Below are 26687 nucleotides of genomic sequence, written 5' to 3'. Positions count from 1 at the left end.
TCCTCAAGAATTAGGAAATGGATTGTATCTTTACAGGAGTTTGATTTCTCTGTTGATTATATTCCAGGAGTATCAAACAAATCTGCTGATTGTCTCTCAAGAATGGTAGGTAAGGAAAATTTTGTAGAAGAGGATGAGTGTGGTTGTTCTGATGATTCCATAAATGTATGTGAGATTACAGAAGGAGCAATTGAAGAGAAGGAATGGAGAGATGAGCTTGAGAAGGATGAAGAGATAAAAAGGGTGATGCTGTCCTTGAGTAGTAACTCTCGATTAGAGAAACCCTGGACTTTAGTCTCTGACGAGCTTTCTACAAATTCTGGATTTTTAACTCGTGGTACAAAAATGGTGCCGCCTCTGGGTATTAGGAAGAAACTTTTGTCCCATGCCCATTCTGGACTTCTTGGCATTGTTAAAACTAAAGAAATTTTACGCATGCAGTTTTGGTGGCCTGGCATGGATCTGGAGATTGAGAGGTTAGTGAGAGATTGCCCAGAGTGCTGTGCTAGTGATAAAATATTGAAAACTAAGCAGATGCCCATGGTTAAGAGATCATTACCAAGTCATCCTTGGGATGAAGTGGCTATTGATATAGTTGGTCCTCTGTCAGGTGTGAGTGATACCCCTTATCTATTAGTCTTGATGGATTTGTACTCTAGGTGGATTGAGGTGTGTGCTGTTAGAGAGATCACTTCGGATGAGGTAATAAAATTCCTTGACGCTCTCTTTAAGAAAGAGTTTTCCCAATAGTCTTCTTTCCGACAATGGACCACAATTTTGTTCTAGGGTCTTCGAAGATTACATGAAGAAGTCTGGTATACTACATAAAAAGTGTTCCTTGTATCATCCTGAGACTAACGGTGCAGTTGAGAGAGTTAATAAAACCTTGAAGGAGGCTATACAATTGGCAAGATCATCTAGTTTAAATTGGAAATCGGTTCTACAGGAAAGAATAAATGCCTATCGCTTTGCACCCCACTCGACAACTGGAAAATCTCCATTTGTGTTGTTCAAAGGGAGGGCTCCCAACACTTGGTTGTGTCCTGGTTGGATGGATCTCAACAAGGGTTTGGTTGATAATGGAATTGGTGAGTGGCGTAAGAAGGAAGAAAGGAAGTTGGATGAAAGAAAGTCTTATTTTGATAAAAGAAATTGTGTGAATGTACAGAAAGTATTAGTGGGTGATCTTGTTCGAATAAAAGCTCCTGTTGGTTGTAGATCTTGGTCGAAATATACTGAGGTAAGAGCAGTAGTGAAAGTATTTAAGAATGCCATCAAAACAGAGGATGGGAGAATTTGGAACAGGAGCAGAGTGGTTGTGGTTAGATCAAGAATTCCCTTATGTGTCTCTTTGTGTGGAAGACAAGGATTACATCCTTCAACTTCTAGTTTTGCCAATGGTTCAAATTCACCCTCATCTTCCCTTAGAAGTCAAAGAGTACGTAGACCCCCCATTTATTTGAGACTATTTACCATAGATTCTTTCTTCCCCATTGCTCGAGTATCTGTAGGATTCATCCTTACTATAAATTGTTGTTCAAACTTTCTTTAGGAGGGAGATGTGTGATATTACTATGTATTCAATGTTTGTATCTGTATCTTTAATACACTGGAATTGTCAATGCTAGTATTCCATTCTCATGTGAGATTCTGGAATACATCTGTGCTCTAGTGTCAGTTGATGATTTCTCCTGTGGCTGAGGCTTTAATTAAAGCTCCTCTTTAAACATACAAGTTCTTCTTCATTTATTCATACAAGAGGGCACCACAAGTACGTTACCTAATATAAACAGTAAGCAAACCTTTCACTTTATATTCCCTCTTCTTTCATGAGCCAGCTGTGAAAAAGGGCAAGCTAGTGCTCAGTGCCTGCTCATTCACCCCTTGCCTGCTCAGTCCCAACAGACACCCGTCCCCATTGAATTGTCACTGTAAAGTGCATTGCCCAGGACATGACTGACCCATGTTTCAAGGCTGCCAGAGCAGCATATCAGAGCTGTCATTAGCGCCCAACATGGCCTGCTGAGTGGAGCCTCTCGTGACGTGGATATGCCGGTGTGACCCATGTGGGTTGCATCCACTCATGCTGTGTCTACGTGCAGGCTCTTCTATAGGGCGCCTGGTGAAGAGAACAATCAGAGTCGTGTCTTAGTCAGTGGTAAACAGTTAGGCGTGTCCAGATATTTAATCATGTTACAATACATTCTTATTTTACAAACAGCTATTACCTTTTAATACTAATTTATTACACATTTGAAATACTCCTCTTTTGGGGATTTTACATTCACTGATATCCTAGTATTGGAATACTGTTAGACCTCTTTGAATCCACATATATTTTGAAATGCATCATGTATGCTAACCCCGCCTGTGAGACAACAAGAGAATTCCACATCTTCTATTTAGGAGTGCATGGCATATTGACATCCTCATACAGAGACATTCTCCCTGATCCCTTGCACCATGAACGTCTTCCTAGCCCAGGACTGAGTGTAGAAATGAGTCCAATATCCAAAAGGTGATGAAGTAATTTTATTTTCAGTTTCAGCACAGCAATGTAAGTCCATCCATTAACCGCTCCAGATGCAACTGGGCAACAGACAAGATTCCATGCAGAATCTGGAATGTGAATGGAAAGTAAACATAGTGCATGCCAGGGCTGACAAGGAACCAGGTGATGTAACAAAGGAGGGAGGATGGGGAAGGAGGGAAAAGGAAGTGAAGGAAGGATGTAACACTGAGACATCCACAGTGCTTTTAAAAAGGACCTCTTTTCTGATCTTAACCGTGCTTTGACCTTCAAGTGATTTTCCACTAGACCTTGAAATCAATCCCTGTATACACGTGTATCTCTGCACTAAATCATCACCAGAGCTATTCTAATACTCCATTTATATTACTTGCATCGTGCACTGACTTTCCAGTAGAGATGCATCTCGTGTTGCGCCTCTTTACTGACCTGGAAATTGCCCCAATATTCAAGTTCTGTGGTATTTAGTCTGCTACCACAATACATTACACTGTCCTCCACCACCGTTATTCCACAACTGAGACATTCACGGAGCTCTCACAAAGCACCTACTTTAACTTCCACTGTGCACTGATATTCTGGAATTGAACCATTTCTTCTGATCTCTAACATGCTCTGCTGTCCCACCACCGAGGCATCGCATGCTTGTAAATGGCCCCTCTCTTCATACCTGTGCCATACTTGAAGTGTACCTTGCACTGATATGCCAGTACTCAGACATTTAAATGACTGATACAGTACCACCTCTATAGTGACTTGGGCCATGCTCTAATATCATAGCACTGACAACCTAAGATGTGCTGGTAGTAGCTCGCTGAAGTGAACACATGTTGCAGAGAGCTCTTCAACCTGCAGGTTACATATTAAATGACGATAGGATGGTTAGGTGGTTGGCTGCTAAAAGTGGTCTAGCTAGCGGCAAAGAGACATTTTGAGATTGCAAGCACCAGGCAACATGGACAGAGGAACAACACAATGAGAAAGTAGTAAGAGTTAGCAGGATGAGATGGAGAGAGAGAGAGAGAGAGAGATGGATGGATGGAGGGAGGGAGGGAGGGAGGGAGGGAGAGTGAGAGAAACGTACACTGCTGCTACCACCTGCTCTCTACCCTGTTCTTAGAGAGAGAGAAACTTGCACTGTTGCCACTGGCACTTGTATAGTCTGTATTCTTTGTGTTGGAAAACCCTACATTGAGGCTGTACCTGCGTTGTGTATTACTGAAGATTGGTAAAAAACAAAGAAAAAAGTTTTATCTGTACAAAAGCCTAAAAGATGGGCATTTCAATGCTTGTTCTGTCTGCTCTCTTGCCCAGGGTGCCCGAGTTCGGTTGCCATGTGGCTGGCTGCTGTCAGTTCTTTGACACCCTGGAAGGGTTTGAACACCACTACAATGCGCTTCACCGGAATGTCTGCTCCTTCTGCAAGCGGTCTTTCCCATCAGGACACCTGCTGGATGTTCACATCCTTGAGTGGCATGACTCTCTTTTCCAGATACTGTCGCAGAAGCAAGATATGGTAAGAGCTGAGATGGGAAACCTATTGTGAGACAATTGATAGGTTTTCAGACATGGTGTCACTGTATGATTTCAATTTAAAGGATGCTTACCAGGCATACATGGCATCATTCATATATGATTGTTGCGCAGTTCATGGCGCACAAAATTGCACACATACCTTAGAAAGTCAGATGCCAACGCACAGGAAAGCTGATGGTATAGTACAGTTTCAGAGGGCCTTTTGCCCAACTCTCTGCTGGCGGCTGCACTGAAGTGTTAGATCCAAGATTCTCAGAGAACATAATCCCTATATTAGGAATTGACATGCTTAATAATAGTCCAATATTATGGCCGGTAACAAGATTCTCAAAGCATATTCGTGATTCTAGAACACCTTTAAATGTTGTAAAACGGATCAGGCAATCGTGTGCATGAGAGGTAAAAAAAATCCTTTATGCAATAAAAAAAATTAAACAGCATAGCGCATTTGAGTGAATACACTATTGTGACTTTCAGAGAAAGTAGGCAATTGCCCTTCTGAACTTAAATGGGAAACAAATGGAAAACAGATGCAGCAACTTGATATAACACTGAAGCTGCTCTGTCCCATCATGCTGAGCAGAGAGTTATTAGAGCAGTTTGTTTTTTACTATAAACCTAGCAAGGCGCAGGCGAGCAACTACTGACGACCTTAGAGCAACCTTTTGTGGGTGTCTAAGCTGGTGTTGGACCTTAAAGAACATTATAGTTCGGTTGTAAAAGATTAACTTGATGCTCTAACGACTCGTATAGATAAGTTAGCATCATTGGTGGACCAGTGGGTGGGCAAAGCTGATTCTATTCTAAAAGTGAGTGAGCCTATTAGACCTCTTGTCATAGAGTCGGCCACGCACCCCAACAAGGTAACAACAACTGTCCCAGCCACCACACCTGTTCCTGTTGGGCCCAACACAAACATGTGCGAGAATACTCCTCCTACAGAAATGAGGGCCGCAAGAGGAGCCTATCACACATAAAACCCAGGGAAATCCCGATCGCACTACCATGCATCAACCTGCCCCCAGCCTCCACTCCATATGTCATTGTGCTAGCGGGAGTACCTGAGTTGAAAAGGGGCTCAGGGGAGTCCCACTCTGAACTCAAAAATAAATGTATTCATTGGTTAAGCAACCACAGGCCACTTCCTAACCAAGATCGAAGCGAAATTCTATTTACACGGAGGGTAAGCTGGCTGGGGTGGAAGCAAAAAGACATTGCTGGAGATTTTATAGTGATTCATTTTAAGGAACACTGGGTTGTCCAATACATCCTAGATTGTGGTCACTTTAGGGATGCAGGGGTACCTGTTCTTTGCCCCTGGGATATTTTATCCCCCAAAGCAAATGCAGCGCAATGTGGGAAACATGGCCAATGGATGGGGGTTGAGTGATCAGGGCGGCGCAAGGCCGCAAGTAAGCTGGGTTCGTTCTATACCTTTGACATATCACATCCCTGTTGCTAACAGATTCGGTCCTCTATATCTGGTCGACTGACTAAAGCACCCCCCCCCCCCCAACTATCAAATGGCCCGCAACAAACACTGTGATCCAGTACAAAAGGATGGAAACGGGAAGCAAGGAAGACATAAGGAGCGGACCAATGTGGACGGTCACCCAGATTCCGACATCACCCTACTCAGTAACCCTCACTGTGCCAACTAATATATCTCCAGGGGAGAGGGACAGCCCGATTGTATACACCAGGCTCCTTACAAGTAATGCCCCACCCCACAGGCTCCTTTGGTCAATATAGTAGAATCACTAAGTTCGCAGATTCTTTCTTGGAACATAGCAGGTCTTAGCACGAAACTGGAGTTTCCATGGGGGGCATTCATAGACCAACACGATCTATGCATGTTCCAGGAAACATGGTCAAAGGCAGTCACATTTAGAGTGGGTTATGCGTCGTACCATGTTCCAGCAGACAAGGGGGCTAGGGGGAGACTCTCGGGGACCTGTGCACTTGGGTTGGAGTGTACCTGGGCTGTAAGGCCAAACAATTAGAGACCTCTTCCCCTGATATTCTGTGTGTCCTTCTCTCTTTTCCTAAATTTGGAAGGATTGCCCTAATCGATGTCTAATCGCGGCCCATATGCTATGGGCAACCCTCTCATATGCTCGATTGTCTATCCTCATTTCTCCTCACTATACCGGAGAACTGCTGGGTCATCCTAGAAGGGTACTTTAATTGCCAATTCGAGCCCATGAATGGCCTATCCTCTAGTATTCCAAGTGAGTAGGATTCAGTTTGGACAATTCCTGAGCCCAATATTCCACCAACACGTGCATGGACTCCTCTGGTCCTACAAATTAATGCGCTCACACTAAGTTACTTATTGAGGGCCTGTAATGGTCGTCTCCCATCCGACAGTCCCGAGAATTTTACTTTTAATAGACCAGGGCAGGCTTCAATCTTAGATTACATCTCAGTAGATGTTAGCTTATGGCACAAGGTCCTCGATTTTAAGATCATTTCCCACCATGAGAGTGACCACAGTCCTCTGGTTTTAGAAATATCCCTTCGCTTAGTGTACCCCCAACATCTAACCCAGACCTAGTAGTGGCTGCAGGGGGGAGGAGGGTGTGCTGGGGGGAACTCACTCAAGCACCGGATAAAATTGCCTCTCCATACAAACAAATTGTCCCCCTATTATAAGTTGTGTTCCAACTATCCGTGTCCAGCAGCACTCTATCCTCCCAAATGAAAATTGCTAAAAACCACCAGGACCTGCTTTCTGCCCTGGCCCAATTTTTCTCCACTAGCAGTAGGACAAGGCCGAAATCCAAACCCAGGTACTCTTGGTTTAATCCACACTGTAAGGTAGCCAAGCATGACCTCCTAATTTCCATTAGAACAAATGATAGGCCACGGATCAAGGAGGCTAGGGTCCAGTATAGAAAAGTTGTAGCCAGAGCCGAAAAGAACTGGGAAAGCGATAAATGGGAAGCAATAAAAAAAGCACTGGATAACCATGACATGAGAGCTTTCTGGATTCTAGTCAAGACTGGGAAATCCGAAGGCCAACAAGCCATAGCACCAAACCTGGGTGAAGAAGTCTGGAGAGCCCATTTTAAATCTTTATACTCTAGGTCATCAGAAGATGAGAGTAGGGTAGAAATATTCACCCCAGATGTGGAGCTCTTTAATCTAGACGTCCCACTCTGTACAATGAAGGAGATCACAGAGGCACTGGGTAAACTCCTCTCCGGCTGTATAAGATCCCCCGCTCCGAACCCACAGTCCTGGGCTTCATACCTCTGGTCATTATTTAATGCTATCCTACAAGGCATGGCGTTGTCCTCTATGTGGGTCGGAGCTGAAATTATCCCCATCTATAAAAAGGGTTCACCACTTAACCCGGCAAATTATCGCCCCATAAGCCTCCTGGATGTCACCCAAAAAATGTTTGCTCGTGTGCTCTTGAAGCGTCTACAAGCCTGTATAGAGGATAACAATGTATTAACACCCATACAAGCAGGGTTTAGGGCTAAGATCTCTACCATTGACTAGATCTTTAGATTACAGCTTATCCACTGGAAAACTGTGGTCTTAGAGGGTGGCAGCCTCTGTCTCTGTTTATCTTAAATCCGCTTTTGACTTGGTGCAGCGAGATCAGCTGTGGGGCATACTCCTTGATTTGGGAGTTCCCGAATATCTCTGCCACCAGCTGAAACGTCTCCACCAAGACAACTATGCACAAATAAGATACGGAAAAAATGGTGATCTGTCTGCCCCTTTCCCTGTCGAGAAAGGGGTGCGACAGGGATGTGTTCTGGCCCGACACTCCTTTTTTTTTAATGGCCTAAACGAAACCCTGCTAGATGGGAAAGACATTGATACGCCGAGGCTGGCGAACTGCAAAATTCCAGCTCTAATGTTTGCGGATTATACGCTTCTACTCTCCAAATCTCCCATGGGCATGCAGAGGGTGCTTGAGGTATTCAGTACCTTCTGCAAAAATCGGGGACTGGAAATTGATCTTCAAAAAAACAGGTATATGGTTTTTAATGCCAACACTCTGTACTGCCCATTTCCCCGATTAGATGGCAGGCCCTTAGAGAGGGTGTCCATCTTTGACTATCTCGGGATCACACTAACCGAAAAGATGGAATGGGGGTCACAAATAAAGAAAGCTAGCCTCACACTGACCCATTCCTCGGGGGTATCGTAAAAGTCTACAAGAGTTGCACGCAAAAAGTGATAGGCCCTGTAGCAGAAATATATAAGACCCATGCTAGAGGAGCGTCACTGTATGGGGCAGAACTGTGGGGTCACTGCCCATCTACCTCCCTCGCAATGACAGAAAACTAAATTCTTAGACAACTGTTGGGTCTACCTATGACCTAACACCACTTAGGATGGATCTAGGGATTAGCCCTATAGCAGATGTAGTCTCCTCTAGAACTCTCCTATACTGGCGACGCTTTTGAAGTACACCCGAACTGGCTGAATACAGAGAGGAGCTGAAGCATGTTATGCGCATCCAAGGTGCAGGGAAAACTCCCTTGGCTAGCCTATATCCGGAATACATCAAATATCTGGACAACCCCAGGTGAGACGTGTCCAATAATTCCCAGAAGGACACTACTTGATTCCTACAGAGAATTTAAACTGGCCCTACTATGGCGGGGGTCTAAGCCTGGCTGTTTAACCTCCAGGTTCCTGGACATTAAGCAGCAATACATGATAGAAACGGCTCTTGACCACATCCAACCGCTTCTAGCCCAAAAACTTTATATCCAATTCAGGCATGGGGCGCTCCCGCTCCGAGCCCTCACGAATAAATGGCAGGGAGCCCACACTCTAGACTGCCCTGGGTGCAACCGAGCTGAGGAAACTGAAATGCACGTCCTCCTTTTCTGCCCTGCGTATAGGAAGCCTAGGTCACGGTGGCTTTTACAACTGTGTAGAAATATGGGGATCAGACATTGCGCAGAGGTGTACAGGCTTTTTAAGTACGAAACCGATTCACTTATTGTGTTTACCATCTCACGGTTTCTATACTCTGTGGTGCACCCGCAGAGCTATCCTGAAGCAAACTCCTCTTGGAAATCTGTAGCTCCCTAGTAATCTCTACATACATATGCTTTGCTAAGTCATGCAATAGATGAAATAATGCGGTTTGTACGCACCTACAGTATGGTCATCCCCACTGCAAATTCACCTTCTTTGATGGCCTTTTAGTCACATAATTTTATCGGTTTTAACCCGGACCCTTTTTAATACCTCCCATAAATATTTTTTAAGACAAAGTCAAAATGCTTTTAGCAACCGATAGGCATTTTATTTACCAATGAATTAGTTTTTAGCCATAATATGTGTTATTTTATTTCATTTAGTAATCAATGCAGAAATTACAAATCCTTTGTACATTGTACTTTATCAAGCTATAGAACCCCGTGTAGGGAGTTAATCTAAGAATGTATTAAAAGCTTCTATAACTTGCAGTATTCCAATTTAAAACACAGATACCATGTACATAGCTTTTATGATGATAATTTGTGTTCTTATTTCATTTTCTCTCTTTTATATATTACAATGTATGAATTGTTTCCTTCTTTTTGATGTGCTTTTATGGCCTGAATGGTCGAAATAAAGCTTTTCTTGACTTGACTTGATAAACATATCAAAAAATCATTAACATGTTTTCCATCTTTGAAAGCTGTTTGACTGGCGATTTTCAATGCTCTCCTGTTTTTTATGTTTGCTTGGCATTTACGGATGTCTGTTAGGTTTGTCAAACTTTTTTAAGAGGTGCGTTGATATTTATACTTTTCTTCAAAACTTTATTTAAGATTTTACATATTACATAACACAGGTGTGCATTTCTATTTCTGAAAGTAAAGGTCATTTAATCATGCATTACGGTGGTTACAGTTCAAAACTTTTAGGAAAGTCGCGGCCAGTTTATATTTATACTTTACCTCTACTGGGGTATTCGTCCCTCATTTCTCCTCACCCTGGCTGCTGTTTTTGACAAAGGTGCCTTATGTGATGCCTAGATGGTCCCGATGTGCGTGGTTTGCCTTTCTTTCACAATCAATCAATCAATCAATCAATCAGGGAATTTATAAAGCGCACTACTTACCCGTTAAGGTCTCAAGGCGCTGGGGGGGGGTTGCTGCTAGTGGTCGAAGAGCCAGGTCTTGAGCAGTCTTCTGAAGGCCGGGAGGTCTACGGTCTGTCGTAGGTGGAGGGGGAGGGCGTTCCAGGTCTTGGCGGCGCGATAGGAGAATGATCGGCCCCTGGCGGTGGTTCTGTGGGACAGGTCGGCGGAGCGGAGATTCCTATTGGGCACGTGGAAGGAGAGTTTGGTGTTGAGGTAGGCTGGGCCGCTCATGTGGAGTGCTTTGTGTGCATGGATCATGAGTTTGAATGTGATTCTTTTTGTCGACGTGGAGCCAGTGCAGGTCTCTCAGGTGCCGGGTGATGTGGTTTCGACGTGGGACGTCTAGGATAAGGTGTGCGGAGGCGTTCTGGATTCTTTGGAGTCTGTTGATGAGTTTGGACGGGGCTCCGGCGTAGAGGGCGTTTCCGTAGTCGAGCCGGCTGCTGACGAGGGCGTGGGGGACAGTTTTCCGTGTGTCCGCAGGGATCCATCTGTAGATCTTGCGGAGCATACGGAGGGTGTGGAAGCAGGAGGAGGAGACTGCGTTGACTTGGTTGGTCATGCTGAGCTTGGAGTCAAGGATGACCCCTAGGTTGCGTGCGTGGTTGGTAGGTGCCGGGGGGTTCCCAGTGATGCAAGCCACCAGGAATCGTCCCAGGCTGACGGGTTGTGCCCAAGAATGAGGATCTCCGTCTTGTCTGTGTTCAGCTTGAGCCGACTTGCCTCCCTCCATCCAGTCGGCGACGGCCTTCATGCCCTGGTGCAGGTTGGATTTGGCGTTGAGGGGGTCCTTGGTGAGGGAGAGGATCAGTTGCATGTCGTCGGCGTAGGAGATTATGTTGAGGTTGTGTCGTCTGGCGATGCGAGCAAGGGGAGCCATGTAGACGTTGAAAAGCGTCGGGCTGAGGGTGGATCCCTGCGGGACGCCGCAGATGGTTTTGGTGGTTCCGGAATGGAACGGGGGGAGGCGGACTCTCTGGGTTCTGTCGGTGAGGAAGGAGGAGGTCCAGTCCAGGGCCTTGTCTCTGATCCCTGCGTCGTAGAGGCGTGTGCGGAGTGTGTGGTGGCCGACGGTGTCGAAGGCGGCGGAGAGGTCCAGGAGGATGAGGGCCGCCGTCTCGCCGTTGTCAAGTAGGATTCTGAGGTCGTCTGTGGCGGCAATGAGGGCGGTCTCGATGCTGTGGTTGCTGCGGAAGCCTGACTGGGAGGGGTCTAGGATGCTGTTGTCTTCTAGGTAGCGGGCGAGCTGGGAGTTGACGATCTTTTCGATGACTTTCGCTGGGAACGGAAGCAGGGAGATGGGGCGGAAGTTCTTGAGGTCGCTCGGGTCCGCCTTAGGTCTTTATAGCAGGGCGTTGATCTCGGCGTGCTTCCAGCTCTTAGGGAAGGTGGCGGTTCCGAAGGAGAGGTTGATGATGATACGAAGGTGGGGTGCGATGAGGCTGTCCGCCTTGTTGGCGATGTGGTGGGGAAGAGGATTAGACGGGGAACCTGAGTGGATGGTGTTCATGGTCTTGATTATGTCTTCGGTGCTGACGTCAGGCCAGGTGGTCAGGAGGTCGTGGTGGGTGGGGATCGGAGTGTTCGTCGTGGCGGGGTCCGTAGGGTTCAGCCGGGGGCTGAAGCTGTCGTGGATGTCGGTGATATTGCGGTGAAAAAAGGCAGCGAGGGTGTCGCACAGGGCTTGTGAAGGCGGGATGTCGTTGGTGCAGGAGTTGGGATTGGAGAGTTCTTTCACGATATTTAAGAGCTCACTGTTGTTGTGGGCGTTGTTGTCGAGGCGGTCTGTGAATGAGGCTCTTTTGGTGGTCCTGATGAGGTGGTGATGGTTGCGGATGGCGTCTTTGTGGGCTGCGCGGTTGGCGGGCGTTCTATCGCTGAGCCAGGTATTTTCGAGTTTTCGGCAGGTGCGCTTGGAGGCCAGGAGGTCCGGGGTGAGCCAGCTGGCTCTCTGGCTGGTGTCTCTGTTGGTAGGTAGCCTAGCAGGTGCTACGGTGTTGGTGCAGTCTTCCATCCAGGGTCTGAGGGTGCGGGCCCCCTCATCTGGGTCGATGGGGCTGGTTGGTGGGTTGAGTGCGAGGTGAGTTTCTAGTAGTTCCTTGGTGACTTTGCCCCAGCGTCGGCGGGGGATCTGTAGGGTGCGGTGGTGGGTGACGGGTTTCTGGAAGGTGAAGTGGACGCAGTGGTGGACGGTCCAGGTGAGTTTGGAGGCGTGGCTGAAGGTGACGTGGGGGCTGGAGGAGAAGATGGCATCGAGCGTGTGGCCGGCGATGTGGGTCGGGGTGGTGACGATCTGTTTCATTCCAAGGGTGGCGAGGTTGTCGACCAGGGTGGAAGAGTTGTTGTCGTTGTTGTTCTCCAGATGGTAGTTCAGGTCGCCGAGCAGGATGTAGTTGGCGGAGGTCAGAGCGTACGTGCTGACGAAGTCGGCGATGGAGTTGCATAATTGGGGACCCGGGCCGGGCGGTCTGTAGATGAGGGTGCCTCTGAGGGTGGTCTTGGGGTCCGTGTGGATCTTGAAGTGCAGGTGTCCGGCGGTGGTGAGGGTGTCGTCGGTGTTTGTGGAGACCTTGATGGTGTTCTTGTGGACGGTGGCGATTCCTCCTCCGACTCCGTTGGTGTGATCTCTGCGGGAGGTCTTGTATCCATCGGGGATGACCACTGCGATGTCTGGGGCGGAGGCTTCGTTCAGCCAGGTCTCGTTCAGGAAGGCAATGTCTGGTGATGTGGTGGTTAGTAGGTCCCATAGCTCGATGACGTGCTTGCGTGCGGAGCGGGTGTTGAGCAGGATGCATCGCAGTCGGTTGGATCCCGTTGCTGTCGGTGCTTTGGCGTCATTGGTGCAGGTGAAGGTGCAGTTTCGACAGGTGAATGGGCCGTGGGTGCGCTTGGCGGTGGCTTTGTAGCAGTTGGAGGTCCGTCCGTGATTGAGAGCGATGAGGGTGTGGGCGTCGTAGTGGAGTCTTGATTTGTCGCTGGCGTGGGGGGCCAGGGGTTCTGGCGCTGGGCGTGGTCCAGGCGCGGACAGGCGCAGACAGGCTTGCCTTAGGCGCGCCTTTGGTGCGCCAGCAGCGCGTCCACTGCACACAATTAAGGAGTATGGCAATTGTCCAAAGATAACAACCAAAAATATTATCGCAGTGCACTCTAGTCCTCAAAAGTTGATTCCTTTTCAACAACTTCTTTAATCCCTGTGCGATCCATTCCTTAGCGCTGTGTCTGTAGGTGCTGTGTAAAACTGTATTTCAAGAGTGCTGGGTTCAGAAAAACTACTACCCAGCTGACGGACGCACTTAACTTCAAAACCGGTGTGTTTTTCCTCCAATTTTATGTATTTTTCATTCAATTTTTAAGAAAGGATCTGTAACTCTTATTCATTAGTCATCCATTTTAGTGACTCATCATCATTCTCAAATTTACTTCATTTGACATCTTGTGATTTAAACAGCAATCACTTAGTAACCCAATGCATTTTGGATCATACATTACCCTTCATCAGGGGTCTCCGAAAGCGAGATGAAAACAAGAGCCAGCTCAGTCTAGGCCGTTCCAGTCATCAACAAGCATGTGCATTGCAATAGGTCTTGCATTCACGCAAGTTTGAACTATTGGCATTGTAAATCACAATGCCTTTTACTTATGTTTTGGGTTTTAAAACTCAAATAAAGGCATTGTCATTTACAATACTAATAACTTAAACTCTCGCAAATGCAAGACCTATTGCATTGCAATAAACGGCCTTCTCATCAGCCTTAACTGTAATGTGCCAGTCATTAAGAATTTCGAGACAAAGGGAAACCCGCTTTAAGTCCATTCCAGACTTGCTTGTTACCAATGCGAATGATCAAAGTGTTAGCATAGGAGTAATAGAAGACTCGGAGACAGCTCCTAGTGTGTTGTGGCGGCAGAAGTAGCGGGTGGAAAGAACATGACTGCGCATAAATGTTGTGGAAGGGGTGAGGGGCCATTCCTAAAGAGACTGAGGCGCTTGGCCGACACCAAAGGTTTCTATAAAATAAAGTACCCCACAAAGTACATAGCTGATGCACAAATCCCATGGTGCACAAGTTCCCACTTCACTGGCATGTTTAATGTGCATCCAGCCACGCCCCTTTATCTTGTGACATCTGTGCCATTTTGCACACGTTGGTTGTGACATTAGCTTCGTTTTGCACCTGTTTGGGTCAGCGCCTTGTAACATCTGCGCCCAGCAAATGCCTCTTGTGAAATAATTTCCAATGAGCATCTGTCCCTTGTAGTATTGGTTTCACTTTCCACCTGCCTGTTTCTACCTCGTGTGACGTCCGTGCTTCTTCTCTCCTGTGGATTGTGAATGAGCTCAGCTCACGCTACATCATTCTGCACCTACGTATGGTGACATAAGAGCCACTCACCACCAGTCTCTTGTGACATTAGTGCGACCCTGCACATGTTTGCATCCGACTCTTGTGATGTCAGAGGCACCCTCCAATCTTCCGGATTAGTATGTTGTAAGATCAGTGATACTTTGCACACATCTCTTGTGATAGTAGTGTCAATCTGCAGAAGTTTACATCCGTCTCTTGCGACACCAATGGCACGCTGCAACTGTCTGCATTCGTTAGCATCATGTGATTTCAGTGATACTTTGCACACATCTCTTGTAAAAATAGTGTCAATCAGCACAAGTTTACATCCATCTCTTATGATACCAGTGACACGCTTCAATTTTCACACATCTCTTGTGAAAATAGTGTCAATTTGTACTAGTTTGCACCCGTCTCTTGAGACACCAATGGCACGCTGCAAGTGTCTGTATTTGCATCTTGTGAGATCGGTGACACTTTGCACACATTTCTTGTGAAAATATTGTCAATCTGCACGTTTTTGCAGCTGACTTCTTTGACACCAATGACACTCTGCAACTGTTTACATTAGCATCATCGAGAGTAGTGATAATTTGCACACATCTCTTGTGAAAATAGTGTCAATCAGCACAAGTTTACATCCATCTCTTATGACACCAGTGACACGCTTCAATTTTCACACATCTCTTGTGAAAATAGTGTCAATTTGTACTAGTTTGCACCCGTCTCTTGTGATACCAGTGACACGCTGCGATTGGCTGTATTTGCATCTTGTGAGATCGGTGACACTTTGCACACATCCCTTGTGAAAATAGTGTCAATCTGCACTTGTTTGCAGCTGACTTCTGTGACACCAATGACACTCTGCAACTGTTTACATTAGCATCATGTGAGAATTGCACTACACAAAACGATAATATATTGCAATAGGAATTGAGTTGGCCCCTTCGAGTCCAGCGGTTTTCATCTCAAACTAGAGTGTGATGACTCGCACTCGGGGGTGGCTCTTATGTAAGAGGGCTGGACTTTAACTGGAAATCCCCTTGCAGATACAACACGCTGCTCGGCAGGTATGTCTACTGCACTACACGATTCTTGGGACAAAATACGTTTTCTGTTTACACTTTTTTTCAATATACGACTCCTTTACTTAGTTTAGTTAGAAGAGGGACATTCTTTCAGTCCACGTAGACTTCTGTATGCAAGAGAAAAAGATCTCCATAAAAGAGCTCCAAAAGGTGCCCATTGGGTTTCGTCATATATATTTCACGGAGATGCCTGTCCAGTCTTTTCTCAAAACACATGGCGGTTCACCATTCCTCATAATTCAACGCAGAATATATATGGACCAAATGCATTTCGGGCAAACTGCCCTTCCTCAGGGGTAACTATTGTGAAAAAACATCACATAAGAACCAACAGTGACTGAAAACATTACCAAACATGCTCAAACAGACTGCTGTGTGTAGCACTTTTTATTGTATCACTGCATGTAATACGTAAGCCCTAAAATCGACCCACGAATTAATAAAACTACTAGTTAAACAACTGCGTTGTGTGAAAAGATGACATTTTCAAGCTAATGTCATAAAAACTAACCTTCATGATTTATACGAAGGAATTGTAACGCACATGAATTACAATCTGATGATGAAACATGCCACCTTGGTGGGTGAGAATCCGTGCATCCTGAAAAAGATTCTCCTTTAGCTTAGCTGAAGTTAAAATGAACAGTGGCTCATTGTGAACCTCATAACCAACTTATTTCGTGACCATCACATACTTTTCTTTCTACATGTCGCTGGGAGGGCATGTGATGGACCAAACAAATTCCTCTTGTTTCCTTGATATTTACAGTAACATAGGAAAAGGATGTGGCAAAACGGCCTGAGCGGCCGACTTCTGAGCCAATAGGAATCAGGTTTGAGTCTCTGCGTCAACTTCCTGTGATTCTGGGAAAATCACTTAATCGCCCGTGCCTATAACTCAGTGCCTTTAGACCCTCATGGGTGATTTGCTGCGCTTTACATATCCTGGATTATTATTTAACATTTGTTATCCCCAAAGTACAAAAAAGAATCATAGATCTGCTGTTTTGATGATCCTCGTTTTTCTTTTCTTACCCAAGTTGGCGAAGAGCTGTAGAACATGAAATCAGAGGTGGATACTTGCAGAAAGTTTGGTCTGCAGAAGATAAAGAAGTTTTTGAAGTTGCAATTGAAATCCTTTGAAAGGGTTCAACTCATTATAGCAGCTTCATATATCCGAGTATTCAAGACTACAATACTAGCAAGCCGAATAAGAGAGTAAAACCTTCTTATGAATACTCTAGCTGAGGCATAGGAGGTCCACTATCTTCAGCCACTTTGGCAAGACCCTACCCTCTGCTTATCAATGACTTCCCACATCCACCCTTGAGCAGGTAGGTGACAAGAAGAAAAATGCCTCATCTTCCAGCTCGGCAAAGTAAAACAAAATTAGTTTTTGTGCTATGTGTTTTACAGAACGGCTACAACCTTCAATTTTGGACTTCTTCATGTTACATTCCACTAACAGCATTGAGAATCCAACTGCTTCACCCGTGGTTGCAAATGGTCCAGTTGATGCTCAGAAATAATGCACTCAAAAAAGCTCCAACTTACCAAAAAGATCAATGACTCTACTCCAACTATTTCCTCATTAAATAGAAGGAACAAGAATGACTATTGTTCAGTCATAGATCTCAAGATGGCCAACAAGTGGAAAATATAATAATGCTGACACTTCAGCCACCACTCCTACTAGGACCCAGGATAGGATCCATAACCCTACAGGAAGCAAGATTTCAATTTCTAGGGTTACAGAATAAGAAAACAACTCTTTTTCACTGCCCAGTGTAGTTTCTGCAATCCACCCTATGGTCTATCTCCGATCTCCCAAGCATTCTTCAAGTATGTAGCAATTGTAGCAGCAAACCCAAGACTCCAAGAGATGTGTCTTGTACATATCAAGATGTCTGATTAATCAAGGCCTTATCTAAATAACCTGAGGCAGCAACAGAAGCCAATATAGATCCCGGCGCAGTTGATCCCATACTCGACAGGGGTCCTAGACACAAACACTGTAGTATTTCCTATTGAGGACAGACTGTTGTACTATGTTTTGCAACTCTAAAATGGCATTCAGATATCGACTTCAATGTTGGTGGTCAACGGCTTTGTGCATTTTCATTGTGTCAAAGGGTATACTCACCATTAGCTAAATCAGTGTTTGGAGAGTCAGTGGTGCCAGATGACAGGAGGCTAGGATGACATGTTATCTCTGGCCCAAGTCTCAATACTAACTTTTATCTAATGGTACAGGGAGACAACATGTTTGCTGGCAATACCTTCTGGACAAATTCATCGTCTGACATATCAATTCATTGTTGGGTTGCCGACATACACAACCTGATGGACCATGGGAAGTGGGTATCCACTGAGTAGTTATGCCAAATACACACACTGGAACTTATAGCAATCCATCATGCTCTGAAATCTTTCATACCATCCATCAAATCCGAATTCTGTTTAATATGCACAGATAACGGCAATGTTTATTTTTTAAACAAATTGGGAAAAATTAAATCAAGAGTTCTTTCGAAGGAGACTTGGACAATCTGAAATTGGTATCTGGCTTGGAACCTCGAACAATACAGCTGTGCATCTTCAAAGTCTGTTGCACACCAAGGCAGACATATTGAGCAGGTTTCTGGGAGATGAATACAAGTGGGCCTTACACTAATTACTACATGCTTGGAGATTCATTAGAATCTGGTCTGCTTGCAACTGTATTAATTGTAACTTCACCTCCAGAATTCGGCAACCCAAATCCTGGGCGAATGTTCCATTGCTGTTCTAGTCAGTAAATTATCAGTACTCTATTCTGAATTTGAAGCCGCAAGAAGCATACGGTTCTGATTGCTCAGTTTTGCCCGCGGTAGTTGTTATACTGGGTCTCGCAAGACCCGCTGGAACATCTTAGAAGGCTGCCATGCTGGTACACTTAGTTAGGAAGATTGTCAGGCAAGATTCTCCACTGCATTTCATACCTGAAGTTGACCTCCTAGCCCTTGAGTGCATGCAGGCTCAAAATCTGAATTTGATGCCAGGCTGCAGAGATGTCCTGAAAGCAGTAACATCTGTCTCACAAGAACGTCATAAGACTTCAATTGGAAGAGGCTGTGCATCTAGCCTATAAAGAAGCAGGTGAACATAAGAGTGTTCATAGAAGAGGTAGCAATACCATATATTCTTTAGTGGCTACTAAAGGTACAGCAAAAGCTCTGATCAGGCATCTGTTTTCTGATTGCATTGATTAAAGGTGTCCTAGAAGGACATGGAAAAGTGTATTCCTCAGATGTATGCAACCCATCACTGGGAATTGAAACACATATTGTCTATATGAGTGGGCCTTCTTTTACGCCAATACAAAAATCAGACCTACAACACGTCATGAAAATGAGCTTACCTAGTGGTTGCAAAGCCTCTAGGAAATGTGAGTGGCAAACAGGCTCTCTGTATCCGTAAATAATCCAGTATTCCACTGAGACAAAGTTTGACTTTGAACTTAGAACTTATCTTCTGTTCCTTTACAAAGTCATTTCAAATGTTCATAGAAATAGACATTTTCAATGTATTAATTCTTTACAAATCTAACGTTTTCTAAGGGGTGTCTGCGCACTTTTAATTTTAAAATAAAATCCTTTGATACCCTTTGGATAAAGTCTAAGAGATGTGTAAGTAGAAGCAACTCTTTGAACAATGGGCGTGGCTGTACTTGCTTGGCATCCTTAAGTAATTCATCACATATTAGTGTCCTGCATTACATAACTCTTTTGGGGAAGCCTGGAGTTCACTCCCTCAGGAAAAGACAGCCACGTCTACTCTCATGGGGAATGTAACCATCTAGGGGATCAATAAGGCTTTAACTTGGATAACAGTGCATACCTTTGCCAAGACTGTCCATACTAATTCTAAATCCGGAGCTGATAGCCAGGTGTTCTCATTCATCCTTTTTGTTTAATCTCTCCTAAATTACTTCAATTTCCCTGGTTTTCCCTCTTCCACTTTACTTTCTAAAGCTTTCATTTATGGTTAAGAAACCCCTATCATTCTAAAGGAAAAACTACTGCCACTACTTGTATTGCCGTTTCTCTACCTTCTATATTTTCTTTCAATCCTTGACTGCTACTGCCCTCTCTCATTGCTGAGAATGTAGGCAGTGTTACTTGTGTGATCTTATTCCAATGTGCTAGATCAGTTGTCCGGGTCCTAAAGGACTGTGAGGCAAATTAGCGATCTATGTAAAGTATAAACTATTGCCCTTTGGGAAGTAGGTAGGACTACATGCGTACTAAAATACAAGATACATTTTTAGGTTTTGCCTGGCGAAAAGATGCGCTCTGCGCATCTTTTTCGCGCAGGCGAAATCCTGATGAGTTCTGTAGTGTGGCTTTGGGTCGGCCCTCGTCATTCATTGGCTGGCTCCATAAATGGAGCCTAGCCATTGGACGAGGGGCCTGTCCGTCAATGCCGGACCAGATTCGGGGGCGTTCCCGCGATTCTTTGGCTTTTGCCGACGTCACGCGACGTCAGCCGAAAGCCGGGAACGCCCCCGAATCTGTTCCGGGATTGAGGGCACCCGCCTTCCCCCACGGACAATCTACAAGCGGCACTGTTCGCTTTAATGGCTTTCGCATAAGATGTGGAGTTTCCAGAAAGCATGTTTTCTGCTTCATGCAGGCTTTGTTGTAAAGACTGAGTCACTGGCACAGTGATGAGGACGCTGCACACATCTTACAAGTCTCAGCTCCGCCCTCCCCACTTCCTATAAACCCCCATGACAGTCAGAGCTCAAAATCTAGCTATAAATCAATGCTTTCGGTTCCAGGTCTGTTAAACCAACTGTTTAGAAACAGATAAGAGATGGGAGCGCTGGGAATGTCAAGGAATCCGCCCTGAGGTAAACAAATCATCCACCTTACAACACCGCGTGCGCTCTGTCTGCTGGGGTAAGAGGGGGAAGGAAGGGGGGGGGCTGAAAGTGCAACGAGCCCACGCGCCACACCCCAACTCTACCACAGACTGGACCGAACAGATAAACAGATCAATCGATCGTTCCGTGAAATCATTAAGAAAATATACATTGTCATGGCCTGGCAAACCTCCTCAGAGACCCCCCAGGACACCGCCCCGCCCATACTATGTGATATGGCTCTAACCGACTGCACGTTCTCTCCTCCCGTGTTATGATGTACCCCAGCCTCACTTCCTCAAATACTCCCTCAAAACATCTCGCCTCCTTTACTACGGCCAGACCCCCACGCTATGCCCCCCCTCCCTGCTCTCCCGTACTCAGGTCAGCCTCCCCAGACCTGCAGCGGACGCACAGTGTGGTGGTGTGCCTCAGCCCGTCTCCCTGCTCTGAGGCGGTCAGGCAGGCTCACCCGATCCTCACTTGACGCCCTGGCCCCACCCCCCTCCGCGCCCTGCCTGCCGTGCACGGTGCAATCCCCTTTACCTGTCACCCCCCACGTCAAGGTCAGGTTGGCACAGCCTCATCCGCGTCCCGTCACCTCTCCACCGCGGCTAGGCCGGGTTCCATCGACACGCAACCACTATGCCATGGTAGGCCTGTGGCTCTACCTTCACCGCATCCCCACCGTACCTGCTGGGCCATGGTCAGACTGGCTACCTCAGACCGTCACCAACCCCCCCCCCCCCTCCCCCCCCGTGTCACGGTCAGGCTGGAATCCTCAGACCTTCACCCAACCGCACCCCCCCCCCCCCTCTCCAACGCCACGGCCAGGCTGCCATCCCCAGACCCTCGGTTCACCCCCTCCCCCACCCATCATACCCCGACCACACTGCGGAGGACTTCAAGCTGCATTCCTAGACATCCGCCCGCTACAAGTTAACCATCACACCCAAAGACGCTCTGTCTTTCATGTGCACCCATTGATGGGCGTTGTCACAGGACTGCCTTCCGTACTGCCGCCCCTCCCCCTTCGGGCAGAGGGCGGGAAGAAATGCTGCAATAATTCGTCAGGGTTGGAAATGAATCGCTGGACGCCTCCGCCAAGCCACGGCGGGCAGGACCGCGAGAGATAGCCCGGGGCGTCCCAGACTAGCCGTGCCAGCCGTGCACGCGCTTAGCTCGCAGGCACTGCCCCTGTGCCGCTGCACACTGCCGTCGCCACTGCCCTGGGATGGACCAGCTGTGCTGCCCCAGTACTGCACGGCGGCTCCGCTGGGAAGGGCTGGAACTGCCCAATGCATGTTGGAGTGTGGTGCTACTGTCCTATTACGTGTAGTAACTCTGTTCAGAAGGGGTGGTACTGGTAACAGCCATTCAGCGATCCGGCGCCTGGAAGAGCTGCTATTGTGTAGTAAAGCGTTAAAAAGAGTCCACTTAATGTACGAGCATGAGGCAGAGCGTCGCTAGGACCGGCTACTGCACAGCAGGTTTACTGTCAGCAGCTGGTACTGTCCCTCAAATGAACTGCAGTGGTTTTGCGAAATATCGGCACTGTCCCACCAATGGACAGGTTTGACAGTATTGACAGCATTAATAATATGCGTTGGAAGGCAGCGCTCGGACAATTCCCCGATGGAGGCAATAAAAAGCTCGCCGCCGATATTTCAAATAATCGAAGCACGGCAGGGGCAAAGGAAACGTAGATGTCTCCGAACAAACACACAATCGATAATGTGGCATACGGTAAAATAAAAATGTATAAAGGTGTTTTTTTATTTGAGCATTTATTTTCTGAAATTCTGCAAAAACTTGTGGCCACAGCACTCGAGAAGGATCTGAGTTTGGGGTAGGGTTTTAAAAACATTTGTAGTTTTGCGTGCTCCGACATTAGTATTTGTAAGGAGATGAGATTTTTTTTTAGGTGGTGATGTTTGTAAATCAGCAGCACATTTACGTCCTCGATAAAAGGGATGCGTAAAATACAACGCACTCACGGCTGCTTCGCAGAGCTTTACCCATCCTTCCGTGCACTCCTGCCAGCTGCACAGAATGTACTTGCACGCAATATGTAAGTAAATACTCTTTAAAACATAAAGTCGCACACACCTTGTGGAGTGGTACATTTTTACCTGTGCGTTTTCTGTGTGTGCGAGCAAGTGTGGTACAGAGTGTGTTTTTTTTGTCTTTGTTTTGTGTTTGCGCGTGTGCTTCTTTCTGTGCTTGTGTTTTTATGCGTGCTTGTCTGAGCATATATACGCCTGTGTGTGTGATACTTTCTCTGTATGTGTGCTTCTGTGTGTGTTTCTGTCTGTGTGATTATCTGTATGTGCGTAATCGTGATTTTGCTTTTTTTTGTGGGTGCAGTTTTTGTGTTTCAGTGTTTGTGGTTTCGTGTGTGTGTTTCTGTGTGTACAAGCTTGTGTATTACAATTTACAATGTGTGTTTTTGTCTGTGTGCGCGTAGGTGTGTGTACTTCTATGTGTGCCTGTGTTTCTGTGAGTGTGTATAGGTACTTCTGTGTGTGATTCTCTGTATGTGTGCATCTGTGTATGTGCGTGATTGTGATTATGTGGGTGTGTGTTTCCGTGAGTGATTCTATGTGTATGTTTTAGTGTGCCCGATTCCGTGTGTGTGTGTGTGTTTCAACGCATCCTCAACGGTTTGTAAGCGCCACATGAATACAATTTGTGTTATTAGGTGTGCTTGATTCCGAATGTGTGCGTTTCTATGTGTGCTTGTCTGTGTGTGAGGATCTGTGTGCTTCTGTTTGTGGCTTCCGTGCGCGTGCATTTCTGGATGTGTGCGCGCGCACGTGCAGATGACTGGGGCAGGAGAGCTTGTATCACCCCTGTTTCTAAACAGATGACCATTGTGCCTTTAAGCAGCGTCATTAGCCCGCGTGCTAATCTAGCCGGCGTGTGTCCGGATAGATAGCCACTGATTGGCTGCGGGCTGATTGTCATTGTTTTTTTTAAAAAACGGAAGTCACACGGGGCCTCTGAGGTGCCCCAAAAGTTTCCATTGATGGATGTGCTTTTGGCCCGGGTTGGTCATTAAGTCTAGGAAACATTTTGAGGAGAAGTAGGTGGTTATGAAAGTCAGGGGTGTAAAATGGCATTGCACCCTCATCCCCCCCCCCCCCCCCCCCACACACACACCTCTCCCTTCTCTAATATGGGAGTCTGCCTCTATATTAGAGTGTGTAAAACTACATCTCTTCATGTTGCTCCTGTACCCCAAAACAGCCCCCCCCCCTTGGAGGGAGAGGGTGAAAATGCAGGGTGTGTAAAATGGCACCTCTTCATGTTGCCCTCTGTGCACCGGGATGCCCCCCCCCCCCCTCCGTATGATGACACCTGCCTCACCTTGCAGGGAGAGGGTGTAAATGCAGGGTGTGTAAAATGGCATCTCTTTATGTTGCGCTCTGTGCCACACGACGAGCCCCCCCCCCCTCTTTGCAGGGAGAGAGTGTAAGTGCAGAGGGTGGTAGCTCAGCCTTGGTGTTGGAGGTCCATGCCGTCAGGGGACACCCCCTGCTCATCCTTGTATTGTTTTTCTGAAACCGACCCCCCCCTCCCCTGCACAGCTAGACATCTGCCCCTCTGACAGCGAGAGCCCCCCCCTGCACAGCTGGATATCTGCCCCTCTGACAGCGAGAGCCCCCCCTGCACAGCTGGACATCTGTCCCTCTGACAGCGAGAGCCCCCCTTGCACAGCTGGACATCTGCCCCTCTGACAGGAGAGCCCCCCCTTGCACAGCTGGACATCTGCCCCTCTGACAGGAGAGCCCTCACCCCTGGATGACCCTGAATGTTACACCCAAAGATGACGGTGTGCCGGCTAGGGACACTGCAGAGCCACCCGAGCAGAGTCCACGTCACTGCACACAGAGCCACCAGGGCACTGCACACAGACCCACCCCTCCCCTGTGGCTGCTGCCGGCTCGCCACATCTACCCGACTCTCCGCGGTCTCCAGCCTTACCCATGCCTGCTCAGTGCTGCTGCCTCCCTGCTGGCCCACTTCTTAGCCAGTCTGCCCATTCCTGCCACCCCATTATGCTTCCAGCGTTACCTCTCTGCACGCATTCCTGTCTCTGCCGGCCTCCCAGGTCTTTGACAGCTCGGACTCTGGCATGCCTTTGTGCTCCATCAACTCCCCTGCCTACTCGGTGCCCTCCTTTGTCAGTCATTTGCATTATTGGTGGGGTCGTTGACCTCAGGCGGTGGAGCATGTTTGGTCTCCAGATTTGCCCTAGCTTATTATGTATGATTGTGAATCTAAAGTTCCTTGGTTATCATTCGGCTTTCACTACGCACACCTTTTTACTAGTCCATTGCTGCTAATTGTTTTCTGAGATGTCCTCACAAGCTTAGAATAGATGCTCTCTCTCTTTTGCCGCTGCGTTTTTAGTTGTGGGTGTTTAGCAAGTCAATGACAACGGGTGGAAGGACACCTGAGGTCAAAGAGGACTCCAGGCTTCTACAACACAATAATAAGAGAAAAAAAGTGCGGACGCAGACCTCCACCCCCCCCCCCCCCTCCCCTTCCCATAGCAGCACCTTAAACTGGGGCAACCTGTCCCCAGCCTGGCTAAGAAAGAACAGCTCCACGAGGCAGTGTAAATGTCAGACAATGCGCTATATAAAAACTGTCTATCCACTCCTTTCTCCCCGTCCACCACCAGTGTTCAGACCCCGCCTCCTCCCACAGACATTGCAGCCTCTCCTGGGAGCAGCTCTTGCTCCTACTAATGGACTTTAATGGGTTTCTCCTCCAGGTCGCACCTGCATTAGCCCAGCCTGAGCTCTCTGATGGCCGCAGAAATCAGCCAAGGAAAGCGTTTTCTTTTAGAGCCACGGTCCCTGGTTCGATCGGGGTATTTGCTAACAGTTAACACCTCCGTGGCATCTTTCTGGAAGGGGGGGGGGGAGTTGGTGTTGTTTACTCATTACACAGGTCCTATGTATTGTACTCTCTAGGGGCTCGCAGTGTGTGGATGGGGGCTCGCAGTGTGAGGGGGTGCTCTGTGTGGGGGGGGCTCTGTGTGGCTGTGTGGGGGGGCTCTGTGTGGGTGTGTATGGGGGGGCTCTGTGTGGGTGTGTGTGGGGGGGCCCTGTGTGGGTGTGGGTGTGGGAGGCCCTGTGTGGGTGTGTGTGTGGGGGGGCCCTGTGTGTGTGTGGGGAGGCTCTGTGTGGAGGGGCTCTGTGTGGGGGGGCTCTCTGTGGGTGTGTGGGTGGCATTTGCGAGAGATTAGGCTATTGCCATTGTAAATGACAATGCCATTTATTTATCTGTTTTCAAAACGAACACATAAATAAAAATGTTGTCATTTACAATGCCAATAGCTCTAACTTTTACAAAGGCAAAACCGTTGCATTGTAAATGCTTGTTTAGGCTTTGACTTTAAGGGTGCATTGAGGTCAAATATTCAAGGCTTACACTTGGTAGGTTATGTAGGTTAGAAACACAATGATTGTGGTGCAATGTTAAGGTTAGATCTTCAAGAAATGTTTTAATCATAATTAGATTCAGTAGTTTAATAACCTATGCAAAATATATTTGTAACCAACTGGGATCAGTATGGCCTTCCCTTTGAGGTAGTTGTCTATGCTGTTAGCAAGCGTGTTTAAAGATGGCACTGTCAGCACGTGTGTGGTTGAAATCCTAATTGCGGCCTGGGCACTCTATTTCTGCTTTGCACGCTTAGTTCAAAGTCCTGCAAACTCTTTACTTTGGTATACCCAAAAAATGTCTTTTGTACTTAACATTTTGCTTTAGTTTAATTGATTTACAAACAATTTTATGAGGTATTTTGGCAAAGCATCTGTTTTAGAAAGTGGTGCATTACTCCTCACCCGTTTTCCAACTTTTGTTCAGGCTTCAAACTAGGTTATTCTGTGGTCCTAATGGGCTGGTTGTGATCTTTGACACGATGCTAGTTGATTGTGACCTCCATCCATAGACTGGTCTAAACAATTTTCTGTGGACCTTTCTTTGGTAATGCTAATAATTGGTAGAATACACTGAACAGATTGGAGCATTTAATGACCTCAAAGCACCATACACAATCCTTTAGAGCCTGCACTACTCCAACAGTTGGCACAAGAGCTAGACCCTAATATTGTCTTCTTTCTTTCAGCACCAGATTATTGACACAGAGCTGGCA

At 46.8% G+C, this 26687-nt stretch overlaps 1 protein-coding gene across 1 annotated transcript in view; it reads left to right on the top strand.

Annotated features, from left to right (window-relative positions):
• The window catches only part of ZNF511 (zinc finger protein 511), a 119358-nt gene that overhangs the window by 76649 nt on the left and 16022 nt on the right, over window positions 1-26687 (top strand). The window contains exon 4 of the mRNA XM_078643323.1: window positions 3845-4046. Coding sequence (XP_078499449.1) covers window positions 3845-4046 — 202 coding nt within the window. The remainder of the gene's footprint in view (window positions 1-3844; window positions 4047-26687) is intronic.

Source organism: Lissotriton helveticus, chromosome 5_1, assembly GCF_964261635.1.
Source record: "Lissotriton helveticus chromosome 5_1, aLisHel1.1, whole genome shotgun sequence".
NCBI lineage: Eukaryota > Metazoa > Chordata > Amphibia > Caudata > Salamandridae > Lissotriton > Lissotriton helveticus.
The sequence above is the reverse complement of the archived record's forward strand: the minus strand, read 5'-3'. Positions and strand labels throughout refer to the sequence as shown.